General features: G+C 41.2%; 1 protein-coding gene across 3 annotated transcripts in view; it reads right to left on the reverse strand.

The window, feature by feature from the left end:
* The window catches only part of pdzd2 (PDZ domain containing 2), a gene marked incomplete at its 5' end in the record, with an annotated part of 124,021 nt that extends 116,764 nt beyond the window's left edge, over positions 1–7,257 (reverse strand). For all 3 annotated transcript variants that reach the window (XM_080434370.1, XM_080434369.1, XM_080434368.1), the window contains 3 exons: positions 4,289–4,600; positions 5,307–5,491; positions 7,147–7,257. In XM_080434370.1, the coding sequence (XP_080290496.1) occupies positions 4,289–4,600; positions 5,307–5,491; positions 7,147–7,257 (608 nt within the window). The remainder of the gene's footprint in view (positions 1–4,288; positions 4,601–5,306; positions 5,492–7,146) is intronic.
* Between the last annotated feature and the right edge of the window lie 9,092 nt (positions 7,258–16,349).

Below are 16,349 nucleotides of genomic sequence, written 5' to 3' on the forward strand. Positions count from 1 at the left end.
GTATTCAAATGTTTTACTTAAGTAAAAGTATCAATACTGCAATGAAGAAGTACTCTGTTACAAGTAAAAGTCCGGAACTCAAAATTTACTTGAGCAAAAGTAGGCTACAAAAGTATTGGTATCAAAATGCACTTAAAGTACAGTACCAAAAGTAAAGTACTAAAATATTTTCAAATAGCCTAGGTATAAAATAGGGCGAAAGTGGTTAATGTATGTTTTATAATGTAATCAATTTATATCTGCAAAGTAACTAGTAACTAAAGTTTTCAAATAATTGTAGTGGAGCAAAAGTGCAATATTTTCCTCAGATATGTAGTGGAGTAGAAGTAAAAGTATATACAATTGGAAATACTCCGGTAAAGTAAAAGTACCTCAAAATTGTACTTAAGTAACAGTACTTGAGTAAATGTACTTAGTTACTTTACACCACTGAGCTGGTCTCCATGCAGACTCTGACAGACGCAGAGAAGCCAGAGAAAAGGGAGAAAATAAGACATTACAAGTGGAGCCATTAAAGTGAAGGCCGTTTTGCGGGCAGCACACTGGACCAGCGTGGCTTTGCCAAAACCATGAACATGAAACATTTCACCATCGTACGTCTTCATTTATTTAACAATGAAGCCCTTCTCCCTTTCTCCATTGCATAAAGTCAGGAAACCTCTTATCTCCATATTCTAACTTGTTGTGTTTTTTTCGTAAATCAACGCCCTACTTGATCATACAACAGCATCACACAAAAGCATCAAAGGTAGCAGATCTATAAGCTCGAAACGCGGCTCGAAACGCGGCGCGAAGTGACGCGTTTTGAGCTTGTAGATCTGCTACTTTTGATGCTTTTGAATTTGAATCCTGAGAAGTAACAGTTTTGGAGATATGAGGTTTCCACCAGACAGAGACGATATGAGAACACATAATGCAATTGAAGGTTTTCCAATTTAAAGCTACAATTCGCAACTCATTCTAACAAATACAATTTTAACCAAGCCGTATGGTAGAGTACGTGAACATAACTACATCTGATATCATTCTATCACATCACTAGATGATGTTAAACTTGCGTACTTCACTTCATTCAGACCACTTGTTTTGTTAAAGGGCAAGACCACTTTGGTAGAGGTTTGGGTTGTGTAGTTACCTTGCCATGATGTAACTCCAAAGGTGGGCAAGAAATAAAAAATAATTGCTCCATTGATTAAAAATTGATAATTCAAAATATGCTCCTCATTGACTTACATTATACGGTAAAACAGCTCTTAAAGTCACTCTTTTAGCACATAAACAAACGCAAAAAAAGTTGATTCAGACAATATAGAACATCACCAAACCCAGTACTGTTTTTTTTTAAAATAAAAATGTCAACTTCCTGTTGATTTTGCCATTTTTAATAAGTAGAAAACCTGGACTGGATCCGCGGATCCGGATCCAGATCTTCAGATAGTAAAATCAACAGGAAGTTGACATTTTTATTAAAAAAACAAACAGTACTGGGTTTGGTGGTGCTCTATATTGCCTGAATCAGATATGTTTGGGTTCATTTATGTGCTAAAAGAGTGACTTTGAGAGCTGTTTTACCGTACCGTAAGTCAATGAGGAGCATATTTTGAATTATCAATTTCTAATCAATGGAGCAATTTATTTCTTGCCCACCTTTGGGGTTACATCATGGCAAGGTAAATACACAACCCAAACCTCTACCAAAGTGGTCTTACCCTTTAAGAGGAAAGAACTCTGTGCTCTTTCGATGGCGCCACGATAGCACTGTGTGCCTCACGCAGGGCGCAACCTGTGCTTTAAAGGTGATGCGTCATGAGAACAGGGCCCGTGGTCTCTCTCATGTGGGACAGACGGGTTCAGGAGAGCGCATACAGTAGGTGAGAGAGGATCAATCTGTGACACACACTGTCAGGGCACAAAGACACACACATGCACATTCTCTAATTTTTTGCTGAGTAATGAGGGATAGGGTTTCTTATCCAGTCTTTGGGACAGGGTCAAAGACAGTGGCAGAAACAAAACTATACGTGCATTCACTCACTACTACTGTACTTGAGTACAATTTTGATTGTACGTTGTCTACTTGATTTATTTCTTATGTAAAAAGAATATTATCAAGATTTAAACATTTAAAAAATATATCAGACGTACAACCCTGCAGCGCGGCACAAAGTGACGCACTGTGAGCTTGTAGATCGGCAGTTTTAGCCAACATATAAATCGTTAAAGTGGTTAAAATGATTGTGATGCTATGTTATCTACTTTTGCTGGGGACCCCCTGGACCCCTCCGCTATACACGTCAGGGTGTAATTTAATAAAAATGTAATAAGGGTTTATTTCTCAATAATGACCCACACCCCCATTGATTATCCCTTGCATAATGACCAGTGCCTTTTTGATTATCCCTTGTTAAATAATCAACAACGTGACCTGGACAGGAAATCTATGATGAGAAAAAACATAAGATGAATAAAAAATATATACATTTTGAGATGGGGCTCCACGGCCAAATGCATATAATTTTGGGGGTCCATGACATGAAAAAGTTTGAGAATCATTATTTTTTTTCAAAAGAGGACCTTTTGTAGAATCGGCCTCAGGTCTTAATCGGTTAAATCCTACAAACTTAGTTGACCCGAATCCCCCAGGGCTCTATCCTAGGCCCCCTAATTATATATTTTTCCCCTTCTACACAATATCTTCGCCAAAAATAGCCAATCTACAAGCTCACAATGAGCTTGTAGATAGAGAGGTGTAAATAGGAAAGGTCACACTCTCCCCTCAAGTGACCCGGCGCACGCACGCACACACTGTTTCAATGTTCCACAACTTTACTTTTGCAAGGGAACTGCAAGGGTAGAGCACACACACACGCACGCACGCACGCACGCACGCACGCACGCACGCACGCACGCACGCACGCACGCACGCACGCACGCACGCACGCACGCACGCACGCACGCACGCACGCACGCACGCACTCACACACTCACACACACACACACACACACACACACACACACACACACACACACACACACACACACACAAGGCTACAGTGTTGCAGCAGACCAGCTGTGTCTCCTAGAGCAGGTGTTTTTACAGTACAGTTAAACACACAGGATGCCGTCAGGCAGCAATAGTGCCATTGACTTCAATGGCGCATTTCGAGCTTGCAGATCTGCTACTTTTGATGCTTTTGTGTGACACTGTAGTGTGATCAAGTAGGGTGTAGATTTACACAAAACACAAAAAGTTTACATTTGGAGATAAGAGGTTTCTGCCCCGACAGTGACAAAATGCATGTAATGTCTCTCTGATGAACGCAGCATGCAACTCTCTGATACATCTGATACTGATGCAAACACAGGCATCAACTCACATTCGCTACTAAAAGGTAAAAAAATTATAATCACATATAGGCTACCCAGTTCCTGTCCATTACAGAGACTCAGAAAATTACATTATGTGAATCAGCAGCAAATAGCATACAGTAAATACCACCACCTACAATGCTTACAGATAGCGACTGTCCATTAAAGAAGAAGCATAAGAAATAATCATGCTATAAAGAATAAAGCCAAATTCGTGATCCAGCAGCAAGTAAGTGATAACAGTTTATAGTCTGCCATAGCTTTCCTTGGTGTGAACTGTTGAACATACCCCCCCCCCCCAAAAAAAAATTATCCATTGAACTGTGTAGGCATAGGATATACTTGTATTAATGAGCCTTATATGAGTTCTCATTAACTGTGTATTTAGCTGTGATCGCTGTGCGTCGCATCGGCCAAAATACAATTACAAACATGCAAACATGACCCGCTTTAATACTTCAGTCTATATTAGTAGCTTAATGATTAAAATTACATTTCTATTGTCTTTTTTATGACCCATGTATTTGTATTTAAGTTCATAAAGTTAACATAAGTATAACTAAATGCATTTGAAATTATATAAAAATGTGGGGTGCCCTAACACAGCTTTGGAATGATCCCTCGTCACTCAGAGAAGTAGAAGACGGATGTGACGTCATTCCAAAAAAACAGACATCCGTCCGGCCCAACTATGGGATTTTTAGAAAAAAATACCAAACAGTTTTTCTTTTTTGTGGCTGCTCGTGGTTGGAATGTTATCGTTCCAGTGGATACACGGATCCCTCCGCCTACCCACGGGGCCACAACGTGGCTTCCACAGCGTTTCAAAGATCATCGATTTAAGGTAATTACGCTGGCAAGGGGATAAAAAACAATGTTTAATATCTTGGCGGGTAATGCATTAAGGAACTCTTCCTACCTGGCTCCGGTCACGTCCACGCCCACCATCAGCTGCCCGTTGAGCGACAGCAGCTCGTCGCGGAGCTTGATGCGCCCGCAACCCGCCGCGGGGCTCCTCTTCCTCACCTCCGTCACCCAGATGCAGCCCACGTCCAGCACGGGGCCCTGGTCGCCCTTCCTCCTCCGCCGGCGCCCTCCCTTCTTCCCCCCGTCCGGGTCGCCGAAGATGGGGATGTTCCCGAAGCTCAGGCCGAACTCCTCTGCTGCGGCGTGGCGGCCGCCCGGCGCCTTGCCGAGGCAAACGGCGTGGACCTCGGCGTCCACACTCTCCCTAAGGAGGAGGGTTAGGTTTTTTTGGTTTTTAGTTTTTTTGTTACATACTGCAGCTCAGTGGTTCTCAAACTTTTTTGTGCCAAGGACCCCCAAATTGATATGTATTTGTTTCGGACCCCCACCTGAAAATATGTTTTGCCAGGGACCCCCAGAAGCAAAGATTTGTGTTAAAAATGTTTAAAAAAAAACATTGAAAGATTTTTCAAGATTAAAAAAATAGCAGATCTACAAGCTCATATCACTCGGTGCCACGCTATGAGCTTGCTATTAGTGCGACGCGTTTTGAGCTTGTACATCGGCTATTTTTGCTACCTTTCGTGTGACATAGAATGCAGCATTAATTTACGAAAAAAGTTAAAATAGGAGATAAGAGGTGTCTGCCTGACAGTATATGCAATGTGGCCCTCTGGAGTGAGTGTGGAAATATAGCGGCCCTCTCCATCATCAAAGTTACCCACCCCTGCTGTAGCTCTATATGGTGATAGTAATCATTGCTATAGAGCAGGGGTCTTCAACAGGGGGTCCGGGACCCCAAGGGGGGTCCGCCAAATCTTTGTGTGGTGGGGAACTAAAATAGTTATAATTTGGCCTAAAATAGCCGATCTTAACTATTTCGGAAAGTCGGTGTAGAGGGACTATAACAAAAACGAACTGACAAACGTGAAGTCATGAACAAAAATGAAAATGAAAAAACTCTTAACAACCTTGTCCTGGAGGGCGGGCGGATGACTCCGCCGTGGTGTGGGGATGCGTTGTCACCGTCGATGAAGTTGAGTTGGATGTATTCCACCAGCTTGTGGATGGCAGCCAGACACAGGGACATGTCCCCCTGCATGGTGACACTGCTGCTGTCACTGTCCCCCTCCTGGTAGGACGTCCTGTCATCGTCCTGGAAACCAAGAGGACAAGGACAGTGATCATTAGGCCTCTCACAATTATAATTATTATTATTATTATTATTATGACAATTGCAATTATTTTAGATAATCGTAATTATTTTTGCAAAATTGTCAGTATCGTTTCCATGTTGAAAACTAGCGGAGATAACCGATCGTAGTCAATCGGAATCTGAAAAAATTGACAGTTAAGTCTTGATTACGAGACCACAGACGATTTGTGTGCGTAATATCTCGTCGGTCGGAAATGGGCGTGGCCTATATGGAGATGTGACTGTACGACCTACGGTTCAAGAGTTATAGGCCAAACCGTTAAGGGCCCTGTTGAAGGCCAATTAAAACCATTGGGCACAGGTTCTTCCTTGGCCTACTGGGAGTGGGCCGCAAAGTTTTAACACCGATCAGTCCAACGGTGCTGGAGATTAGCCACTCACCAATCTGGGAACCCAGCGCCAAATGAAAAGGAAAAACAGCGCCCTCTGCTGTTTTTGACTATCTCAGTTGGCTCTGGGAGGAAGAAAACGTAGCACCCGTGCGCAAGGAAACCGGGGTTTTGGTCTGCCTTCAGCGCATCACTTCCGGTGGTGCGACTATGTTTTCATTCCCACTAACAATATTTCTACACGGAACACTAACACCACTTCTCCCAGAGAACATGGATCGTTTTGGTTATAAGCCCACTTGTTTCTATGATGAAAGAGCAAGTTAAAATGTGAATATCTTTCCGTGGTTTTGTCTGCTCCGCGGACGCTATTGTTAAATTCGTTTCGGTTTGTTTCGAGTGGGGAAGGATCGACGGACACTTGAATCCCGCCCACTACATTTGATTGGGAAAAGCGCGGCCTGCTTCCTGATCTGAAGGCACGCCCACTTGTAGGCTACTGCGTACATGTTATGACGAACCTCCCCGACAGATTCAAACGCAGAGCAGAATCTGTTCTTGAGAGATTAGCCACTCACAGACACAAACACACACGGACGGACTGACGGACACACGGACGGACTGACGGACACACGGACGGACTGACGGACACACGGACGGACTGACGGACACACGGACAAACTGTGGCGAAAACATATTCTCCGGTCTTCAGCCGTCCGGCCTGGCTGAGACAATAAAGTAGTAGTAGTAATAGTAATAGTAGCAATGGCGACTGACAAAAAAAAAAAAAAAAAAAACATCACATCACATGGACGTATCATCAGTGTTGTAGCCTGGGGTCAACGTGTGTTTCAGGTCTCGCAACAACAACAACAACCCTCGCCCAGGTGACCCAGCCGGGGTTGATCAAGCCCTGACTTACGTCCCAGTAGCTACCCACGGTCAGTCCTCTTAGGGAAAGACAGGGCCACTCAGTCCACTTCTCCGGAGCTACTCTGCCGGGACCGGGGGAGGCTCTGGCACGTGGAGGGACTTAAATGGGTAATAATAATCAAAATCTAAAGTAACAAAAAGTACAATATTTGGGTCCAAGATGTAGTGGAGTAGAAGTAAAATAAAAATAAATCGGAAATTGGAAATACTCAAGTAAAGTACAAACAACTCAAAATTGTACTCAAGTACAGCACTTGAGTAAATGTTACTTTACATCACTGGTAGTTACGGTAGTAAAAACATAATAAATAGTAGTAAAAGTAGTTAGTAAACCTTGTAGTTGCAGTTTTCACGGTCGTTGTGGTAGGTTGGGTGTTGAGCTCGATGCAGCCAGTCCTCCAGCAGTGTTAGGTAGCTCAGGGCATTCTCCTGGGTGATGGGCATCCTGGCTGGGCATCCTGGGCTGGCCTGTCCCCCCCCCTCCCTTCACTAGTGGCACCCAGGCTGGGACGCTGGGCGCTGCCAAACGATTATCCGAGCACAGGAGAGCAGTGGTGGAAAAAGTACTCAAATGTTTTACTCGAGTAAAAGTATCAATACTGCATATGTAGAAGTAATCTGTTACAAGTAAAAGTCCGGAATGCTAAATTTACTTGAGTAAAAGTACAAAAGTATTGGTATCAAAATGTACTTAAAGTACCAAAAGTAAAAGTACAAAAATGCAGATCTACAAACGAGCTTGTAGGACGGCTATTCTCAAATAGCCTAGGAATAAAATAGGGCTAAAGTGGTAAATATAAGTTTTATAATGAAATAATTTATATCTGCAAACTGTGCGGTAACTAGTAACTAAAGTTTTCAAATAATTGTAGTGGAGTAAAAGTACAACATTTGCCTCTGAGATGTAGCGGAGTAGAAGTAAAAGCATAGACAATTGGAAATACTCCAGTAAAGTCAAAAAGTACCTAAAAGGTTTACTTAGGTACAGTACTTGAGTAAATGTACTTAGTTACTTTACACCACTGCATGAGACACACCTCAGCTGGTACGGACGGGCCTGCTGTCTCCATCTCTCTCTGGGGGTCTTCGGACGTCAGACGCAGAGGCTTACTATCTCCGTGGCCAATGAGCTCCACACCGCCGCACACCACCCCCCCCCACAGTATGATGTCATCATTCAGGGGGAACAAAACCGCTAGACCTTCAGTGTGTGTGTGTGTGTGTGTGTGTGTGTGTGTGTGTGTGTGTGTGTGTGTGTGTGTGTGTGTGTGTGTGTGTGTGTGTGTGGGGGGGGTATCTGTGTCAGAGAGAGGGTGGTCTGCTCCGGGCTGGCACTGACTGTGGCGTAATCAGAGACCTCTGGCTGCTCTCCACACCCGTCTTCCTGGGCCAGTTAGAGTGGAAAGTGTCCAGTGAGTGCACGCACGCACACACACACACACACACACACACACACACACATGCATGCATACAGACGAGCACACACACACACACTACTCCAACCAACCGGTGTGTGGAGCATCAGGCCGTCACCTATAGGGAAGAACGAGAAACGAGAGGAGCCGCGTTAAGCCTGATTCACACTGTGTTGTTTGTGTGCCAGTGTAGGCTATAGTGCTTTAACCTTTTTAACCAGTGGTGGAAAAAGTACTCAAATTTCTTACCTAAGGAAAAGTATCAATACTGCAATGTAAAAATACTCTGTTACAAGTAAAAGTCACAAATTCAAAATTTACTTGAGTAAAAGTATTGGTATCAAAATGTACTTAAAGTACCAAAAGTTAAAGTACTCATTATGCAGAATGTCCCATTTCACAAATTTTCAAATGTATAAAAATCTTTTGAAAATAGCCGATCTACAAGCTCACAATGCGTCACATCGCGACGCATTGTGAGCTTGTAGATCGGCTATTTTCAAATGGCCGAAATGTATATAGGGCTGAAGTGGTTAATGTATGTTTTGTAATAATAATCAAAATCTACAAAGTAACTAGTTACTAAAGTTCTCTAATAATTGTAGTGGAGTAAAAGTATAATATTTGCCTTTGAGATGTAGTGGAGTAAAAGTAAAAGTACTGAAAATTGAAAATACTCCAGTAAAGTAAAAGAATACCTCAAAACTGTACTTAAGTACAGTACTTGAGTAAATGTACTTAGTTACTTTACACCACTGCACTTACCCTACCTTTAAATGTACTTAGTTACTTTCACGACTAGAAATCTAGGTCAATCTTTCAAGAGAAATGGAGCTGCAGCTTTTGGTCTCCAGCAGATATAGACACAAAACAAGCCACCACAGTTTAAATTACTACCCAGAGCCCGGGCTTAAAAAAAACTCTGGGTTTTGTGGAACCATTTATCTCGACTCTACTGGTTCTGCTTTGACTTGGGGGCGGCCTCTGCGACGGTCGTTTTTAGCTCGCGCTAATTCGGGACAATGTGTAAAATTGTGTGTAAAATTGCTACTTAGTATAGATAATTTATGGCAAAATCTTTGATTTGGAGCCTGTTGGGCATGTTGAGGTTTTGTCTGATGTCAAAAAAAGACATCATATCATATCCAATGTCAAGATTGGATTGATATATGTTTTTGAAGCTTGTGAAAATGAGCCAAGTGGAGAGAGGTTTAGACAGGAACAAGCAAACTAATTTGCATTCTTGCAGTGACACATTTGTTTGATACATAAGGTTTTGTTTCTGCATAATACTGTTGTGGTTAGGGTTATTTTTATTTTCATTTTTTTAAAGGGGAAAACAAAGAAAGACATTTTTAGATGGCTTGTGGAAACATGTTTGTCAATTTTATAATGATGCAGTAACACCTTGAAAGTGGTGGAAAGTAACTAAGTACATTTACTTAAGTACTGTACTTAAGTACAATTTTGAGGTGTTTGTACTTTACTTGAGTATTTCCAATTTCCAATACTTTTACTACCCCACTACATCTCGGATCCAAATATTGTACTTTTGCTCCACTACATTTATTTGACAACTTTAGTTACCAGTTACTTTGTAGATTTTGATTATGATTACAAAACATACATTTCGGCCATTTGAAAATAGCCGATCTACAAGCTTGTAGATCTGCTATTTTCAAAAGATTTGTATACATTTGAAAACTTGAAATGGGACATTCTGCATAATGAGTACTTTTACTTTTGGTACTTTAAGTACATTTTGATACCAATACTTTCGTACTTTTACTCAAGTACATTTTGAATTCCGGACATTTACCTGTAAGAATATTTCTACATTGCAGTATTGATACTTTTACTTAAGTAACAAATGTAAATGCTGCAGTCAAAATCCTGCTTAGCTCTCAAAGTAGGCCTAGATGTCAAGTCAATAAGAGCTAGCCTTACTGATGCATGCATAGAGGGAAGTATAGAGAGCGCTCTAACCTCAATCCATCACACACTATTTATGATGTCAACAGCACAGCCATGCTGAAGCCCCCCGGACCCAAACACACAGCCCACTGGTGCACAAAGTAGCCTATATCGTCTCTGTTGGACAGAAACCTCTTATCTCCATATTCTAACTTTTTGTGTTTTTTCGTAAATGAACACCCTACTTGATCATACTACAGCGTTACACAACAGCATCAAAAGTAGCAGATCTACAAGCTCGAAACGTGGCTTGAAGTTTTGAGCTTGTAGCTCTTTCGCTTTTGCATTTTTTTTATTTGAATCCTGAAAAGTAACAGTTTTGGACATATGTGGTTTCCGCCCGACAGAGACGACATACTCAAGCAAAATACTCAAGTATTCAAAAGTAACCATTTTAACCACTACAAAGTTGTAATCCATTTTTACATTGGCTATTAAAAAACAGCATTGGTTCTCATGTCAAGGACCAGGTCAAAACTTGTGTGTCTAGGTGAGACGTGACCTTTGACACGATCTAAATGTCTCAATAGAACAGCAGGGAGACTAAATACAACCACCCCAATTGTATAAGTTATTGTATTAACTTAATCTATACAGATTGGGCAAAACGTAATTGAAAAAAAAAACACGGCCCCTCACACATTAGACTAGAGGGACAATATCTGTCACCAGAACCAAGGACGGGTGTTTTCAATGACTCTAACATGGTGAAAATGGAGTTTGAAGTTACAATGGGTGTGAATAGGAAGGGGGCGTGTCTGAGAAAATGAATATCAAATATCTAAATCAAGCAACCTAAAAACGGTCTGGGATGCTCAGAAAAGCCTGAGTAGACGTTAGAATGATGTTTGAAAGTGAAATATCCCTTTAAGGTAAGGGAATAAAAACATGTAGTCAATGGTCATTGTAAGTTTCATAGTTGAGTGTGTGCGTGTGCGTGCGTGCGTGCGTGTGCATGCGAGTGTGAGTGTGCGTGTGTGCGTGTGCGTGTGTGCGTGTGTGCGTGCGTGTGTGCCCGCACACTTACGCGCGTGTGTGTGTGTGTGTGTGTGTGTATGTAGCTAGTTCCTGCCAACAAAAACTTCCTGTGCTCAGTCAGTGGTGATGGTACTGGCTGCACTTTCCGTTGCAGTGACCCAGCCAATGGGAGGCAGCCAAACGGCACACATTAAACCTCATTTATACCCCCGTGGTACAACAACTGCGACGCGCCGTGCTGGTAGATCAGTTATTTTTGGCAAGCGACGCCCTCACGCGATGGGGGAATTAATTAAGCTTCTGTGCTCATTGTCTCAGCCGTCCATATTCACAGCCAAAATGGACTCGCCTGTGGGAATTATTGTGCAGCCACACAAAACCAGCCTTAGCCACTTCTTGGAACACTATTGGGTTGACCGGAGTCACCTCACATGGCTCTAATACTAGTGGATTCTGTGTTGGCTTGACGTAAAAATATCTTCGCTGAACATAGACGATCTACAAGCTGACAATGCGTCGCGTTGCCTCGAGACGCGTTGCATATTGCATTTTATCAGACACACCCCCCTTCCTATATAAACCCATTGTAAGTTAAAACTTCACATTTTGGTTGGGGAAATGAAAAAAACTAAATAAAGAAATAAAATAAAATAAAGGAAAAAGTAATTGAAAAAACACGGCAGAAGGACAATATCAGTCACCAGAACCAAGGAGGTGTTTTTAATGAATTTAACATGGTTAAAATGCAGTTTGAAGTTACAATGGGGTTTGTACAGGAAGGGGGTGTGTCTGATCAAATGAATATCAAATATACATATACTGAATCTAGCAACTGAAAAACTGTATGGGGTGAAACACAAAAGCCTGAGTAGACGTTAACATGACCACAATGCATGTTTGAAAGTGAAATATCCCTTTAAGTCTAATATCTGAGTATACTTCTCCCACCACTTTCTACCTGAAATCCAGCTATTAAGTCTCATCTGGGTTCCATTTCCTTACTCAAGCGATGTCTTTGTTATGCCGTCTGCTTTCCACACTGCCGTGCCCGCTACACTAAAAGCTATAGTGCTATAATAGTCTAGTGCAGCGGTTCCCAAACAGTGGGTCGCAGACCCATTTTTATAGGTCGCCGGTAAATGTCAATTTAGTTTTTGAAAACATTTTTGAAAAAGAAATCCAATGTTTTTCAAAAGAATTTCATACATTTCAACAAAATCAAAGAAACTCCATAGACAAAAGAAAACACTTTTAAGAAGTTGTGAAAATAGCAGATCTGACACTTTGAGCTTGTAGATCGGCTACTTTGCACTAGTTTGGGTCCCTGGGGAAGACATACAATTTCTCTTTCACGTCTCCGAGCTAAAACGTTTGGGAAGCACTTTGTTATGCCGTCTCCTTTTCACACAGCCGTGCCCCTTGCACTGAAAACTAAATTGGCGGCCACCACAGTCTAGTGCATTCAGCAGTGAAATGAAAGCCCCCAAGACCAACTCTAATCCTATACAGTTCTACTCTGATGCCAAATGGATGACTTCCAAAAGGACTCATGTCACCCTATTAAACACAGTGGTGGACAGTAACTAAGTACATTTACTTGAGTACTGTACTCAACCTCATATCTCCATATTGTTATTTTTTTGTGTTTTTTCTTAAATGAATGCACTACTTGATCATACGACAGCGTCACACATCATACAAGCTCGATAGCTTGAGCTTGTCGATCTGCTACTTTTGCTGAATTTGAATCCTGCCAAGTCACAGTTTTGCACATACAGTATGAGCTGTCCACCCGACAGAGACGATAATGTCTTTACTGTATTTTTGTATACTCAGGTGACTTTCACTCCACTACGTTTCAAAGACAATATTGCACATTTGACTTCACTACACCAAATATAGTGAAAATACCAGATCTACAAGCTCACAATGTGATGCGTTGTGAGCTTGTAGATCAGCTATTTTCACTATTGTAGATTTTTATCCCCCCTCGAAATGTCTACATTTGAATACAGCAAATGCTCGTAATTGAGTTTTGAACGTTCACTTTAGTTGAGTAATATTTGACCAGGAGTATAATATCAGTGGTTCTCAACCAGTGGTCCGGGGACCGCTAGTGGTCCTTGAAGGGGTTCCAGGTGGTCCCCAGCTAAATGATGGAGAGTTGGTAACCAAATGGACCCTTATAGATGTTACGGGTCCATTTGGTTTAATTTTACGCTCTCAAAAGTTAAATTATTGTTAAAGGCATACTAGGTAACGTTTTCAACAAAACTAAAGTTAAATTGTATATCTTTTGTGAGTGGCAAAAGTTTCACAACACCCACTCCATGAATTTCACCCCCGGAAGCCTTTTATTTATATATTTTCTATTGAACGTGGACGGGGGGGACTTTCCCGGGAAAATGACGTTCCTGGCCAACGTCATGACGTCGTGGCCGACGTCCTGGCCGACGTCATGACGTCGGCCAGGAACACCGCAACGGTTTCCTGTTTGGCCAGGAACTACCGCGCTAATAACAAAAAGGAACCTCACGCTGATTTTAAGAGAATGTAGGATTGGAAGATCGAAAAAGAACAGAAAAAGAAAGCACAGCTCATGGTAACTAATGCTCCACTGGCTAAGAGAAACGATCCGTAGATAGTATAAAACAATTAAAAGATCGCTTTTTGAAACGCTTCCGGCTTCCGGTGAAAACGAATGGAATTCTGGGTAATCGAGGACTACGGAAATTGTATGCAGTGACGGTAGTGACCAGCAGAGGTTGCTAAAAATCGTTATTTGTGATTCTGCATTGTACAACTTTAACATCTGTATTACTTAAAGGTAGGGTAAGTGATTTTTTTTATTAAAAAAAAAGAAAAAGGTTAAAGTACTATATTCTGATGGAGAGAGCATTGAAAATGCATTTTCTGTTTAATAAAGAGCTGGAGAGACATTGGAGACTCCTTATTTGGACAGGACACTCTATAGTAACGAGCACTATCAGAACATAGACCCATTTTGCAATTATTTGAATAATTGCAAATCACTTACCCTACCTTTAATTAAAGACTTGTTATTTTGATCAACGTTTGCATGTTAACTCTCCTATGGTACCAACATCGATACAGCATGGAATTGTGGACAAAATCGTATCCAATGATAACAAAATGCCAAATAAATGATGGACCTTGATATGAATAGTGTTGAAAACCACTGATCCATATACTTTGACTCAAGTACTGGGGTTGAATATTTTGTCCATTACTGTCTAACCTATTAAAACACAGTTTGGGTGATCGCTTCCATTGGGAAAATGAATGGTACAGCCTGCAGTGGTGTAAAGTAACTAAGTACATTTACTCAACTACTGTACTTAAGTACTTAAGTTTACTTTACTGGAGTATTTCCAATTTTCAATACTTTTACTTCTACTCCACTAGAGGTAAATCTCAGAGGTAAATATTTGACTTTTGCTCCACTACAATTATTTGACAGCTTTAGTTACTTTGCAGATATAAATTATTACATTATAAAACATACATTAACCACTTCAGCCCTGTTTTATACATTGGCTATTTGAAAATAGCCGATCTACAAGCTCACAACGCGTCGCATCGCGACGTGTTGTGAGCTTGTAGATCTGCTATTTTCAAACATTTTTGTACTTTTGTACTTTTACTCAAGTAACATTTTGAATACAGGCGTTTAACTTGTGACAGAGTATTTTTATATTGTGGTATTGCTACTTTTACTTAAGTAAAATATCTTCTTTAAGTAAAGTACTAAACGCAGCATAAGAAATGTGAGTAGTTTCTCCCAGTGCTGGTCTTCATCCAGATCAGTAATGACAGAGAGCATCACCATCAGATCCACATGGTGCCTTCATGACGTTAGCTTGTCAACACCATCCGACATGAGGGGACACATCTACTTATTATAGGAGGACGAGGACGTCAAAAGAACATTTGGTTTGACTTCTGGGGCCAAAAGTTCCAAAATCTGTTTTACCCACATGAACCCTAGCGTGCGTGTCGAACGTTCGGCAAAAATAGCAGATCTACAAGCTTTTGTAGATCTGCTATTTTGACGCAGAGGGGGAAAAAAAGGAGTTGTGAGCTCTGCTATATTTTCGGCATGTGACACCGTCATAAGACAAAAGCATAAATCGGTGTTCAATGGCATTGTTTGAGAATAGAACCACCAATGCAGTGCTTCGGACCTTGTTTATGAAACAACTTAGGGATGCAAGATATTGAGGATTAATTGCGTGGTCAAATCGAACGATACCGATATTGCAACACAAGTTTCCAATAGGGTTTGCCTTATTGGTGAATGGTTTAGGGCCAAAATACATTTCTGATCTTGTACGATAGTATCATGAACTATCCAGATCTCTCAGGTCATCTGGGAAAGGTCTGCTTTCCAGGCCCGTCACAGGCTCTCAGAAGGTGGGGGGGATGGACTTTTGGTGGACGCCTGGTGGACTTTTGGTGGACTCCTGTGCACGCAGCCGCGCACAGGAGTTTTTTTGTTACTTTATTTCGGTTTTAGGGTTAGGGTTATGTTATTTAATTCTTATTTTTGCCTGATTTTACCGATTTATTATCAAAAAAAGAAAAGAAAATTATTATTATTCATTTATTTTTTTGCAAAAAGTGGGGGGTATGAAATGGATCTGTTTGCGTGTGAGGGTGTCGCGTCGTACGCACAGTGAGAATGGCTGTGACGCCCCTGCTGCTTTCTGTCCCTAAAACCACAAATAAACGTGGGGAAGCATTTCGTTTTTATGCACCACATATCTGGAACAAACTAAAGTCCTTTGAGTAACTTTTATTTTATCTTTTTCTTTCTCATCTGCACTGTAATAGATTTTTACCTATTTTGTTGAATGCATCCTAATGTCATTGTATAATTGTGTTTCCTTTGCTTGATGTTCTGTGTAAAGCACATTGAATTGCCTTGTTGTTGAAATGTGCAAAGTGCCTTGGCTTGCCATTAAAAAAAGAAAAGAAAAAGAAAATAATGAAAATAGCAAAAATAGTACTGCGACGCGTGGTGTGCTTGTAGATCGGCTATTTTCACAATTTGTGCACGCCACCATAGTACAACAAAGTATAACACAGGCTTTTAAGGCTGCCACTACAGCACTAGAAGCCATTAGACTGAGTATTTAGAGCATTATA

Source organism: Gymnoscopelus braueri, assembly GCF_963280865.1.
Source record: "Gymnoscopelus braueri genome assembly, chromosome: 7".
In the NCBI taxonomy this organism is placed as follows: Eukaryota; Metazoa; Chordata; class Actinopteri; order Myctophiformes; family Myctophidae; genus Gymnoscopelus; species Gymnoscopelus braueri.